Genomic DNA, 12056 nt, shown 5'->3' on the forward strand with positions numbered 1-12056 from the left:
GGGAAAGCTGCTACATATCCAGCAAAAGAGCTTTATATACAAGTTATTCTCTGTATGTAGACAGGTTGGCACAGGCACTGATACCAGAGATTCCATAGTAATAGGGTGTGGCACAGGTCTCTATCAGGAGAGCACTCATGCAAGCGATTCCATAGTAACAGTGAGGGGGCAGAATTCTATTTGCCACAAAAGCACGGATACAAGTGATTCTCCATCAGTGAGTAGGAGGCACAGGTCTCACTGCCACAAGAACAGCAGATTTACAAAAGCAGCTGCAAGTGGGCACATATTAAAGTTGCTTGCATTCACGCTCCTTATATCTTCTGTAGTTGTGTTAAGTGCCACCGGGTCCATTTTGCCGCTCCTGATGAGTCATGTGCAATTGTGTACACTGGAGAACCCTGGAGTTGCCACCCTGAATGTGATGATAATTCTAGGGTTGCCACTGTAGGTTGCATCAAGCAGCAGCCTTGCACCAAAAGTATAACATGTTAGCACAACATTTTAGCGATGTGTGGAAGTGATGCAAAGCCAACTTTAAATATGTTGTGCTCAACTTGGGAACATGCCCTGCATCCATTTTCAGACGTCCGGTACAACTGTTGCGGGCACAACTCCCTGCGCGTTTGCAGTTCCACTTGAATTCTGGAAATAAAACATGGCAAATCAGAATTTTGCACTCTTCACACTGAACTACAGTCACACTTTTCATGTCTATAGAGATGAGGCAGATGTGTTTCTGCCACAACAACCTTAATGCATGAAGCTCCACATCTCTAAACAAAAGTACCATAAGAACACAGTAATTCCACAACCACAGGCAGCCGAGGTGTCGCATCAATGTGAGCAACAGTGGGGTTTTCTAACCTATAGCAAACAAGTCTCAGTGCAAGAGTCATAAAAGTTCACAGCCTGTAGAGCAGCTGGTGTGGTTGCTGTATTTGCATATAAAGAAACAATACCTTCACTCACATACAGAATGGAGAGATCGAGAAAGACCTTCTTCCCACTTACACTGTGGGAGAAGACGCCTTCACACACTAGTGCAACTAAGATATAATAGGTCTAAGTGATTGTGGGCACACCTATTATCCACTACAGATCACTTATCACTGCTGGTAATAGGGAAGCCACTTGGGCTGCCTTACATTTGTCATTATTGCATGAAATGTAGTGAGACAGGTTCTTTAGTTAGCACTTGTACCTCTAAATTGCTTCAATCTGGTGCACGTCCAACAGTTTCCACCTCCAACTTGTTACAGCAAATTTTGTACAAATTTCCTTTAGTTCATAAGGAATCAGCACTGCCACAGCTTAGGGAAACAAGTAGTATGATAATATATGGTGTAGTATGTTTACACTCTTTTTAATTTAGTTAGCCCACTTTCCAAATGTTCGATCAAACAGGGTTTTCATACGCTGCACACTCGACTGTCACACAAATGTATTACAGCAAAACCACCACGTGTCGTTTAAAAATACTCACAAATGTTTAGTTTAGTAATAAGCCCTTCAAGGTATCTTTGATCCTAATCAGCACTTCCGATTTCACGGTACTTTAAAAAGGAGCAGTAAATAGCATAAAACCTTTTAATTTGAAAAATATATCTTTAAAAATACACTCACAATTGTGATAGTTAAACGAGCAGCAGTCTCTAAGTCACCCGCAATCTGCAGCAGACTTGCTCCGACCAGCGTTGCTTTTCTGCCGCGTGTGTTCTTCCTAGGGTCCTTGGAGATGTCGTCGGGTGCTTGCCTGTCGTTCCGCCTGATGCATTTCGTTGGTTACCTGACTTCCTCAGAGGCTTCGATAGTCCTAATTCGCTTATTGCCTCCCTCAAGTTGGGGAGACCGTTGCCATAGAGACGTGTCTATTCCTTTCGCCTTCCGTTACCATGTTTCTTATCCATGGCAACCCTCCCTCTATATTGCTTACGTTCTGTTCCAAAAAACGCCATGCTATCCAACCTATACATTCATATTTGTTCACTAACTATCTTTTCTCGGCAGATAGTTAGTGACGTGGGTGCCCCTGACCCCCTCCGGCACTGAAAATGTGAGTGCTGTGGGGTGGCAGAACGAAAGCCACCATTTTAACAAAATGTTAAATGTAAGGGCTTATGTGATATCAGTAACTGCGCCGCCAGCAGAGGGAGCTGATTGATGAAGGATACTTTATCGTAACCTGTTGTGTAAGAAATCAAAACACACTGAATTTGCTGTGGGTCTTCAGAGTTTATGTTGGAGCTGATTGAAGAGCCAAAGTAGGGCAGGAAAGGGTTACGCAAATGACACCAAATGAAAGGGAAAGGTCACTCAGTGAGGCAACTGCAATAGAGTCACTGGGGCTCATTTATCAACACTGGGCAAATTTGCCCATGGGCAGTTACCTATAGCAACCTATCAGTGTTTAGCTTTTTAAAGCCAGCTCCAAGTAAAACAATGAATGCAGCAATTTGGTTGCCATGGGTAGCCCATGGGCAAATTTGCCCAGTGTTGATAAATGAGCCCCAGTAACACAAGAACTCTGTGGTGCTTTCGGCTTTGCCTAGCACACAATGGCCAAGCAAGGGCTAATACAAGTCTGTCAGCTGTGGGCAGCTGCTTGGCAGGGACACAAGTGGATTCCATTCATACAGCTGGACAGGAGGACTCGGAAGGGAGAGGGACCATGGCTGGTCCAGGTGTGACACTCGAGCCATATACAGAAGTGCCTCCTTACCTAAAGCAGAGCACACTGGACACTCCCCCTTGTTAGTTGGATGCCTCCACCGAGCGGCCGGTGCTACATTAGGTTTGGTTGGCCGGGTCAGTGCGCGTCCCACTGTGTCAGTAAGTTACACACACGGACACAGACACTCTGGGCAATGAGAGAGCGACCTTCCTTCTCCTCCCTCCCTCCCACACTCACTCACACACACTCTCACACACACAAACAGCTTCTCAACTCGTCATTTAAAAGAAGTTTCCCGTTGCGGAGGAGACAGATAAGATCCAAGCGGAAGGCAGAAGCTGATCAGAAAATATATATCTGTATGAACACAGTGCACAACTATATCTTGCTGCACAATTAACTACCCCTGGGAACCTCTGAACTTAAACAGATCTATACCATGGATTTATAGTTAAGCCTTCAAAAATCAAACAAGACTTATTTTCTTCTTGTTACAAGATGTACCTGATGAGCGCAGGCACAGGTGCTTTTGCATGTGATTTGCCTATGGGGCAGTAGCAGGACAGCGGTGGGTCCTGGACTAGAAACACTCACACAGCACCGGCTGCAGCAGCACAAGAACACAGGCGTGCGAGGGGCGGAGCCATGGTGGGACATAGGCTGGAGGAGCGGTCCTAAAGCCTGCTGGATGCTGCTAAAGTATAACAAGCTGCCGATAGAGGTGAGAACATTTTCTTCAGCATCAGTTTTTAGTTTTTGAGCTGCCAGACACTGTTGGGGAGGCTAAGCCTCCCTAAGCCTTAATGAAGATCCACCTATGAAGTCTGTGCTCTTATGGACGCCTCCCTGTGACTCCAGACACACCGGCAACACAGACATGCCACTGGCATTCCTCCTCTCCTCCAGGCACCTTCTCTGGATCCTCCTAGGTGAGTGGCTCATCCCTGCTGACAACGTGCTACCTGTCACCCGCAGCGTTCCAATGTGACAGCTGGGACAGGCAGCCGGCTACAATAATTACTGTTTAAAATAATTACTGTTTAGTCTTGTCCTTTCCACAAACTGTCTCCTGCTGCTGCTGTAGGTAGAGCTCACCACCCTGCTCATGATCACATTGGGCTTCACATGGCCACTGCCAGCTGCATTTTTGTCATAATCCTCAAATAACATTTCTTAATATAAGCTTTTTTTTCATTTTTTGACCAAAAGCCATAGTTATGAATTATAGGGGCAGATTGATCAAACGTCGAGGTGAATTTTTATTCCAATTTCAAACAATTTTTTGTGTACTTCTACTAGGGAATAGTCCAAATTCGATTTGAATTTGAAAAAAATTAAAAAATTAGAATATCGAAATGTATTATGTACTGTCTCTTTAAAAATGCAACTTCAACCATTTGCCATCTAAAACCTGCCAAATTGTTGTTTTAGCCTATGGGGGACCTCCTAGAACCTGTTTGGAGTCAATTGGTGGACTTTGAAAAATCAAAGTTTTTTTGGGGAAAAACTTTGAATCAAATTCGATCGAATGCGCTATTCCTTTGATTCGTACGATTCTAATTCTGCCGAATACGGACCTATACGATCAAAAACGGACCTATTCAACCAAAAAAAAAACTTTGACTTAATTTCGGTTGTTTTTTTTTTAATTCGAATTTCAACGTTTTTTCAATTAGAAATTCGACCCTTGATAAATATGCCCCATAATGTGTGCTTCACCTTTACAGTGCATGGCCCCACCTGAAACCTAACCTGGTTAACACTATTATTAATTAGTTTGCCAGTCATCCATACATTTTAGAAAGTTTGCCCTGATATTCTGCTCCTATCATGTAGAATAATCTGATTTATCATTTGATTGTAACACAAGGACCCATTGAGCCCATTGCCTTATAGATATTATAGGTGTGCCAGGGGTTTGGTGGGAAGGGGGTCATAAGATGTCACAGAAAATGCATAGCTTGTTGTTTTAAATTAATAGATATCACTTGAAATGTAATATGATCCAGTAATCAATCCAGTTACATCTGTTGCTGGGGAAGGGTATCCCTGTACAGATTGTGCTTTACTTTGGGGCTGTGAGTTTAGAGCGATGAATCAGAAATGTCTGCCCTGGGAGAGGGAGTTAGACAATTTTGCTAACAAATTCTGTATGGCTTATACTGGCCATAGATATGCAGATTCGGACGAAGGATCGTTCGTGCCAATCTTCCCACCTGCAACTAACCATTCAGATTAAATAAAGTAGTAAAAGAACAAATCACACGATGCTCGGACCATTAATTGAGAGACAGCAATCATACAAAAATTATGTCTTGGACTTAGTAGTGACAGTCTCCCACTGATAGGCAATACATGGAGAGATATTATCATTAGCTGACATAAATCTTTTAACCTGTCTGATTGACTGAACAACCGATCACCATGGTAAAAAACTGAGAATCTTACAAACCTTTATTTCGTATTTTATCTTTGCATCTATGGCCATCTTAAAACTTCATTGCATTCTTATATCCTCAGTCAGGCATCACAAACCCAGCATTTCTTTTCTTAAGGGTCAGGGCAGATTCGGGGAGATTAGTCGCCTGCCAACAAATCTCCCCTAACTGCCTTCCCGTCGGCTAAAATGTAAAATGCCGAAAAAGCCTGAAGTTGCCTGACAAGGAAACTTCAGACGACTTCGAAAATCGCCCGAGTGCCATCCTGCTGGCGATTTACATTTAAGCCGGTGGGAAGGCAGGGGAGACAGTTTAGGGAGATTAGTAGCCCAGAAGAAGACTAATCTCCCCGAATCTGTCTGTGTGCCCTGACCCTAAGTGTAAGGGCACACCAGGCGATTCAGGGAGATTTAGTCGCCCGGCGACTAATCGCCTCTTCTTTGGGGCGACTAATCTCCCCGAACAGCTTCCCCCTGTCTTCCGCCGGCTATAATGAAAAAATGCCTGCGGCATGGCACACGCAGCACTTCGTATACCGAAGTTGCCCCAAGTTCCCTCGTGAGGCAACTACGGGCGACTTCGGAAAACTAAGTGCCACGTGTGCCATGCTGCAGGCGTTTTTTCATTATAGCCGGTGAAAGACAGAGGGAAGCCGTTAGGGGAGATTAGTCACCCCAAAGAAGAGGTAAATCTCCCCTAATCGCCAGGTGTGCCCTTACCCTAAGGGCAATGACCCTATGGAGCTACTTTTAGCCAGCTACTTGTCGCTGCTACAAAATAGACAATACTGAAAATTGTCTCTGCTAAGAAGTGTTTCTCAGTATTGTCTATGGCAGGGTATTTTCTGGTGTTTTGTAGCCATGTCAAGTAGCTGGCTACAAGTTTGCTATGTGTCATAGCCCTAAGGGACCTACTCTCCAAAATGGTTTTTCTCTGTTGTATATTGAAAGAATGTCATTCTAAGCAACTTTCCAATATAGATTAATTACACATTTGCAATGGTTTAAAAATTAGTTTTTTTAAAAAAAGAAAGCAGTATCTGTCTGTCTCTTTATATCCTGAACTTCTGGCTACTAGAACCATGTAGCAAAAGCCAGCTGATTAAGAGACCTGGAGGATAACAGACTCAGGAGTCAGAAACAGATACCGGTTATGATTGCAGTTACATTTACATATAACTTTAAAACCACAGATTTTTTTTTTAATGACTATGTATTGGATAGTTGCTTAGAATTAGGGATGTAGCGAACGGCGGAAAAAATGTTCGCGAACATATTCGCGAACTTGCGACAAAACATGCGAATAGTTCGCGAACGTCGCGAACCCCATAGACTTCAATGGGAAGGCGAATTTTAAAAGCTAGAAAAGACATTTCTGGCCAGAAAAATGATTTTAAAGTTGTTTAAAGGGTGCAACGACCTGGACAGTGGCATGCCAGAGGGGGATCAAGGGCAAAAATGTATCTGAAAAATCCATTGTTGACACAGCGCTGCGTTTTGTGCTGTAAAGGGCAGAAATCACACTACGTCACTCAGGTGATGTTTCTGGACACGGAATGTGAAAAAGCTCACACAGCTAGGTGGCACTTGGTTAAAGACTGGGCAAACAATGCCTGCAAGGGCAACGTATACACTACAGCAGTGGATACGGAATATATTATTGCTGCTTGGAAAACGTCACTCAGGTGGTGTTTCTGGAGACGGTATTATTATTGATATTTAGACAGAATGTGAAAAAGCTCACACAGCTAGGTGGCAGTTGTTTGAAGAACACACTGGGCAAACAAATTGAAACAATGCCTGCAAGGTCAACGTATACACTACAGCAGTGGATACGGAATATATTATTGCTGCTTGGAAAACGTCACTCAGGTGGTGTTTCTGGAGACGGTATTAGTATTGATATTTAGACAGAATGTGAACAAGCTCACACAGCTAGGTGGCACTTGGTTAAAGACTGGGCAAATAATGCCTGCAAGGTCAACGTATACACTACAGCCGTTGGATACGGAATATATTATTGCTGCTTGAAAAACGTCACTCGGGTGGTGTTTCTGGAGACGGTATTATTATTGATATTTAGACAGCTAGGTGGCAGTTGTTTGAAGAACAGATGCAGATGAGAGATCAGCAGCAGGACAGCTGCCCACAGCAGCTACATACAGAGCACTGCAGTAGAAGGTAGATTACTAGCCAGCAAAGCTACCTAACCTAAAATGTCCCTCAAATCTCTGCAGAGTTCTGTCCCTACAATACAGAGCAGTATCAAGTAGATTACTAGCCAGCAAAGTTACTATCAACTGTCCCTCAAATCACTAACAGCTCTCTCCCTACACTAGCTCTTCCAAGCACACACAGGCAGAATGAAAAAACGCTGCAGGGCTTCAGTTTATATATGGAAGGGGAGTGGTCCAGGGGGTGTGGGGGTGGTCCAGGAGGGAGAGCTTCCTGATTGGCTGCCATGTATCTGCTGGTCTGGGGTGAGAGGGCAAAAATAAGCGCCAGCTAAGGTGAACCCAAATTGGCGAACGTCGCGCGACGTTCGCGAACATTCGCCGAACGCGAATAGTCGATGTTCGCGCGAATTAGTTCGCGGGCGAACAGTCCGCGACATCCCTACTTAGAATGCTATTTCCTTGAATTAAGCAAAAAAGAAAAAAAAACAAAAACAGTTGAGTGGTCCCTTGATACGTTCTATTTATACCTGTGTTTTATATCAGGTTATACAGTATGTTACAAAGCAAAGGTATATGGATTTCCAAAGTAATGTGTTTATGAAGTATGCTAGTTAGCGGCAATGCTCTGGCTAACTCAGGAAGAATAGCCCTTTATGCAACATGTACCTTAAGGGCAATGGTAGATGAGAAGATTAGTCGCCTGCAACAAATCTCCTCCAAATGCTTTCCACTGATGTAAAACATATGTCACTTCGGCTTTCCGAAGTCGCCCATAAGGTGCCTCGGGACAAACTTCAGGCTGTTTCGGAAAGGAGAATATTAGTCACCCACAGAGGACAACTAATCTCCTTGTCTACCATTGCCCTTAAGGTACATGTTGCATAAAGGGTTATTCTTGCCACTAACTAGCACACCTCTTTTGGAAATCCATATACCTTTGCTTTTTAACATATAGCCTGATATAAACCACACAAATAAAAAACATTTTTTGTCTTGAGGGCAAATAAAGACTACTGGCCTAATTGTACCCACACAAATGAATTTGTATCATAAGCAAGACCTGGACTTACTTGTTTATTTAATTCTGAATTAGTAGGATGTCATCATGTGTATCAAAGCTGGTCTTTTTATGCAAACTCCAAGACACTCAGGATAACTTTAAAAGCTTCTTTTTATTGCATCATATAAGACAAGTCATGGGTACCAAAGCTGTGCCATTTTCTGTAGTAATGTGACACACCCCCCGAAGTACTGTAGCAGTAACTGTTCTGATTTGTAGCAGCTGAGAAGCACAGTTTTTTATGCCATTCTCCTTTAGGTTCTCTTTTAAAGAAACTTTAATTATATTGTAGGTGGAGTTATAGTTACTTTTCAGTTCTTTTTATGATTTGTTTTTCTTATTTTTCTTTGAATTCTGCCTCTTTGGTTGCTAGGGTCACTGACTACAGCACCCCCTTCAAAAAACGTATTCTCTGTAATCTTATATTTTTTTTTTCGAGTACAAATATGAGACCTGTTATATAGAACGCTTGGGACCTGGGGGTTTCCGGATAATGGATCTTTCCGTAGTTTGGATCTTCATACCTTAAGTCTACTAGAAAATTAGGTAAACTGGTTTTGCTTCCAATAAGGATTAATTATATCTTAGTTGGGATCAAGTACAAGGTACTGTTTTATTATTACAGAGAAAAAGGAAAATCAATTTAAAACATTTGGATTATTTGGATAAAATGCAGTCTATGGGAGATGGCCTTTCCGTAATTCACAGCTTTCTGGATAACAGGTTTCCGGATAACGGATCCCTTACCTGTATTTGTATTGGATATCTCTTTATTGAAGCCATCTACTATTAATCTTTAACACCAGCATCCATTCCATATATCTATTTCAGTTCCAAACAAAAGAGACGCAGAACAAAATGTTTAAGGGAACTACCTACAAACCTTTGCTACTACTGGCTCTCCCTAGCTTGTACCCTCAATGATGCCAAGTTTGAAGCATCCAAGGAGACTCCCACAGCCTGCCCCAACCCACCCTTCATGAATACAGTGTGAAGAATATGGGTATTGCTGTATTCATGAGGAACACACATATCTTTGCACTCATTCATGCAATTTGCACCCTTCCCAGCCAGTTGTAAAATAGGCCTTTTATAGTTTAATGCCTGTATCCAATTTAATACATTGCTTTATATCTCCATTATGTCATGTAGGGATTTGCATTTCCAGGTGCCTTTTGATTTGTTTGTGAGAGTAGAACATGTGTATGGTTGGCAGCTAGCTAGGGACACTAAGCAGATGCAGCTCCCAGGACTAATTACATCATGGCCTTGCTGACAAGATACAACACATTTCATATGTTACCTCCATTAACCTTTGCTAATTGATTGAAGGAAATGGGGAAGTTTGGTTTTCTGCTAAATCCGCCCTATGGAATATCTCACTGATAAACTTATCATACAAGGTGATCTCATATAAAGATGCATTTTGTAACCTTCACAGATGTGGGGAAGTTTCCAAACTTTGTCAGAACTTGTTATTTTGCATTAATGATATATACTGTGGAGTGCTTCAGTAAGTTTAGAAAGCTCGATCTGCCTTGGAAATGGTCTCGACTGTGATCAGATCATGGTGTTTGATTTATAATTATTTTGCTAAACTTGTGAAACATTCTCGCTAATACTGTATTTCTGAAGATTACCAGTGATTCATCTATATGTTTTAATATGTTCAAGGAAAATTACCTGACATATAAATCTGGTTACGGAGCTTACATTTCTCTTTTCAAAGCAGCCAGTTAAGTGTCATCCGACTCTCATACCTTTTTACCCAATAAGAAAAGCAATATGTAATCTGTAGCGTTTGCAGAAATCATAAATGAGCAAAAAATAAAAAAAATTTCGCTTTAACTTAGATTTCAGCAGCAGTGCTAGGAAATAACAGTCACCTTCAGATTGCTTTATTTATCCCATGTACAAAGGAAAAAGTAGAATAATGCAATTTCACTGAGCAAATATAATGGTCAAAGAGGCAACTAAGCTTTTAGTTATATTCTGCCTTTCTAAGCCTGCCTGGCAGAGGACAGTTTTATTGGTTTTAAATTTATTTCAAATCCCAGTCAAAATAATTTATAGAGGATTTGCATTGGAATTAGCGGCAATGGTATGCCTTTTAAGAAAGTGAGAAATTATAAAACTGAACTCTCATTTAGCTTTTAGTAAATTAGCACCGTTAGGACAAAGTTGATCCATGGTCTGGTCTAGTTGCCCTTTGGAATCAGGAAGGAATTTTTTTCCCTCGCTGAGGCAAATTGGAGAATACTGTGTTTTTTCGCCTTCCTCTACATCAACTGGATTTCCAACTGAATATGGTTGGCACACTCACAGGAATAGTATTCAGTGGTGCTGGGAGCTACAGTATAAGCAAGCCATGTTTTGCCACAAACAAAATGTTTGTGGCAACAACATTTTAACTCACTGCACACAAAATAGAAAACCTTCAAATTGTAAAGGGCATATTTAATTCGTAGACTGTCAATGTTTCGGAGGGACCAAGTGCCTTGTGTTACAGGGTAAAGCAAATGATATAGTCAACAACTATGAACCACCCCCCTGAGAGAAACGTTGTCACTTTTCGTGTACAAAATATCCCTTACCCATTAACTTCCATACATGCAGAAACAATTGATACATTATATGGTTACCCAAAATAGAATAATATTTAAGCAAAGTGCAGTGTGCAATATGATAATTAAACTGAGTGCAAGAAACACTAACTACAATCAGGCCGGATTTGTGGCAAGGCACTGGGACCATGCAGGCCTCAGGGCGCCGCTTCATCAAATCCGGCCCTGACTACAATGCACATATAAATTCAAATATAAACAAGTTATTTAAAACATATAATGTGCACACCATTTCAAAGTTAAAATACATTATTAGTGGAAAATCTATTGGGCCATTCAACCATGACCTATGTTTTTAAAAGGCAACTAACTATAATGGGCTACTTTTTCTATAACATGGTGGTTCATGATGGTTAATATCCTCATTGAGGCCCACATTAATTATATTTTCAAAGTCACCACCTGAGTGTTTAGGACCAAGATTATATCAAATATTCAACCTAAACCTGACTAATCTCACCCTTAATGCCCTTATAGTTTCCTACCTCCCACAGCAATTGCACAAGCCCCACGCTTTGGAAACCTCTGAAGAGAGATCACAGGACATATCACATCGTGTAACAGTTATTTTCAACATACGCATTAGTGATATTGAAACTGCAGCCCTCCAGGTATTGTTTAACTTGTACCCCCTTGAATCCCTACCTTAGCCATAGGGTTCATTATCTGACATTACTGGATGGTCATGAGCTCAAGAAAAATGGAATTACACTATCATAGAATTAACAGGATAAATCCCCTAGATTTGCTGATGACCTGTACAGAGAGATGTCATAAAATGATAAAACCGCAAAGGTATTATCAGCTCCATGTGTAACAAACCTTATACTGTACCAGCAGGAAAATCTTAGTACTTCTAAACTGGGGCATCAACATGATTATCAATAAATCTTTATAATATTTCTGATAACTGTCTAATGCCAAATTTCTTTTTTCAGTCCCATTTGAAACCTGCACGTTTCATTTGTTTTCTGTTGATCCCTGGGTATTTTGATTTTGCTCTAATCTGTTAAACAGCAAATCTGGAACAAAAGGATGAAATCCTAGAGGGAGTTAAAGGCTTCCTATCACACAGCCCCTTCAT

General features: G+C 41.5%; 1 protein-coding gene across 1 annotated transcript in view; it reads left to right on the forward strand.

The window, feature by feature from the left end:
- The first annotated feature begins 2760 nt into the window (after nucleotides 1-2760).
- The window catches only part of ramp1.L (receptor (G protein-coupled) activity modifying protein 1 L homeolog), a 36721-nt gene continuing 27425 nt past the window's right edge, over nucleotides 2761-12056 (forward strand). The window contains exon 1 of the mRNA XM_018236076.2: nucleotides 2761-3603. Within this exon, the coding sequence (XP_018091565.1) occupies nucleotides 3492-3603 (112 nt within the window). The 5' untranslated portion in view covers nucleotides 2761-3491. The remainder of the gene's footprint in view (nucleotides 3604-12056) is intronic.

The sequence above is a fragment of the Xenopus laevis genome, chromosome 9_10L, assembly GCF_017654675.1.
Source record: "Xenopus laevis strain J_2021 chromosome 9_10L, Xenopus_laevis_v10.1, whole genome shotgun sequence".
In the NCBI taxonomy this organism is placed as follows: Eukaryota; Metazoa; Chordata; class Amphibia; order Anura; family Pipidae; genus Xenopus; species Xenopus laevis.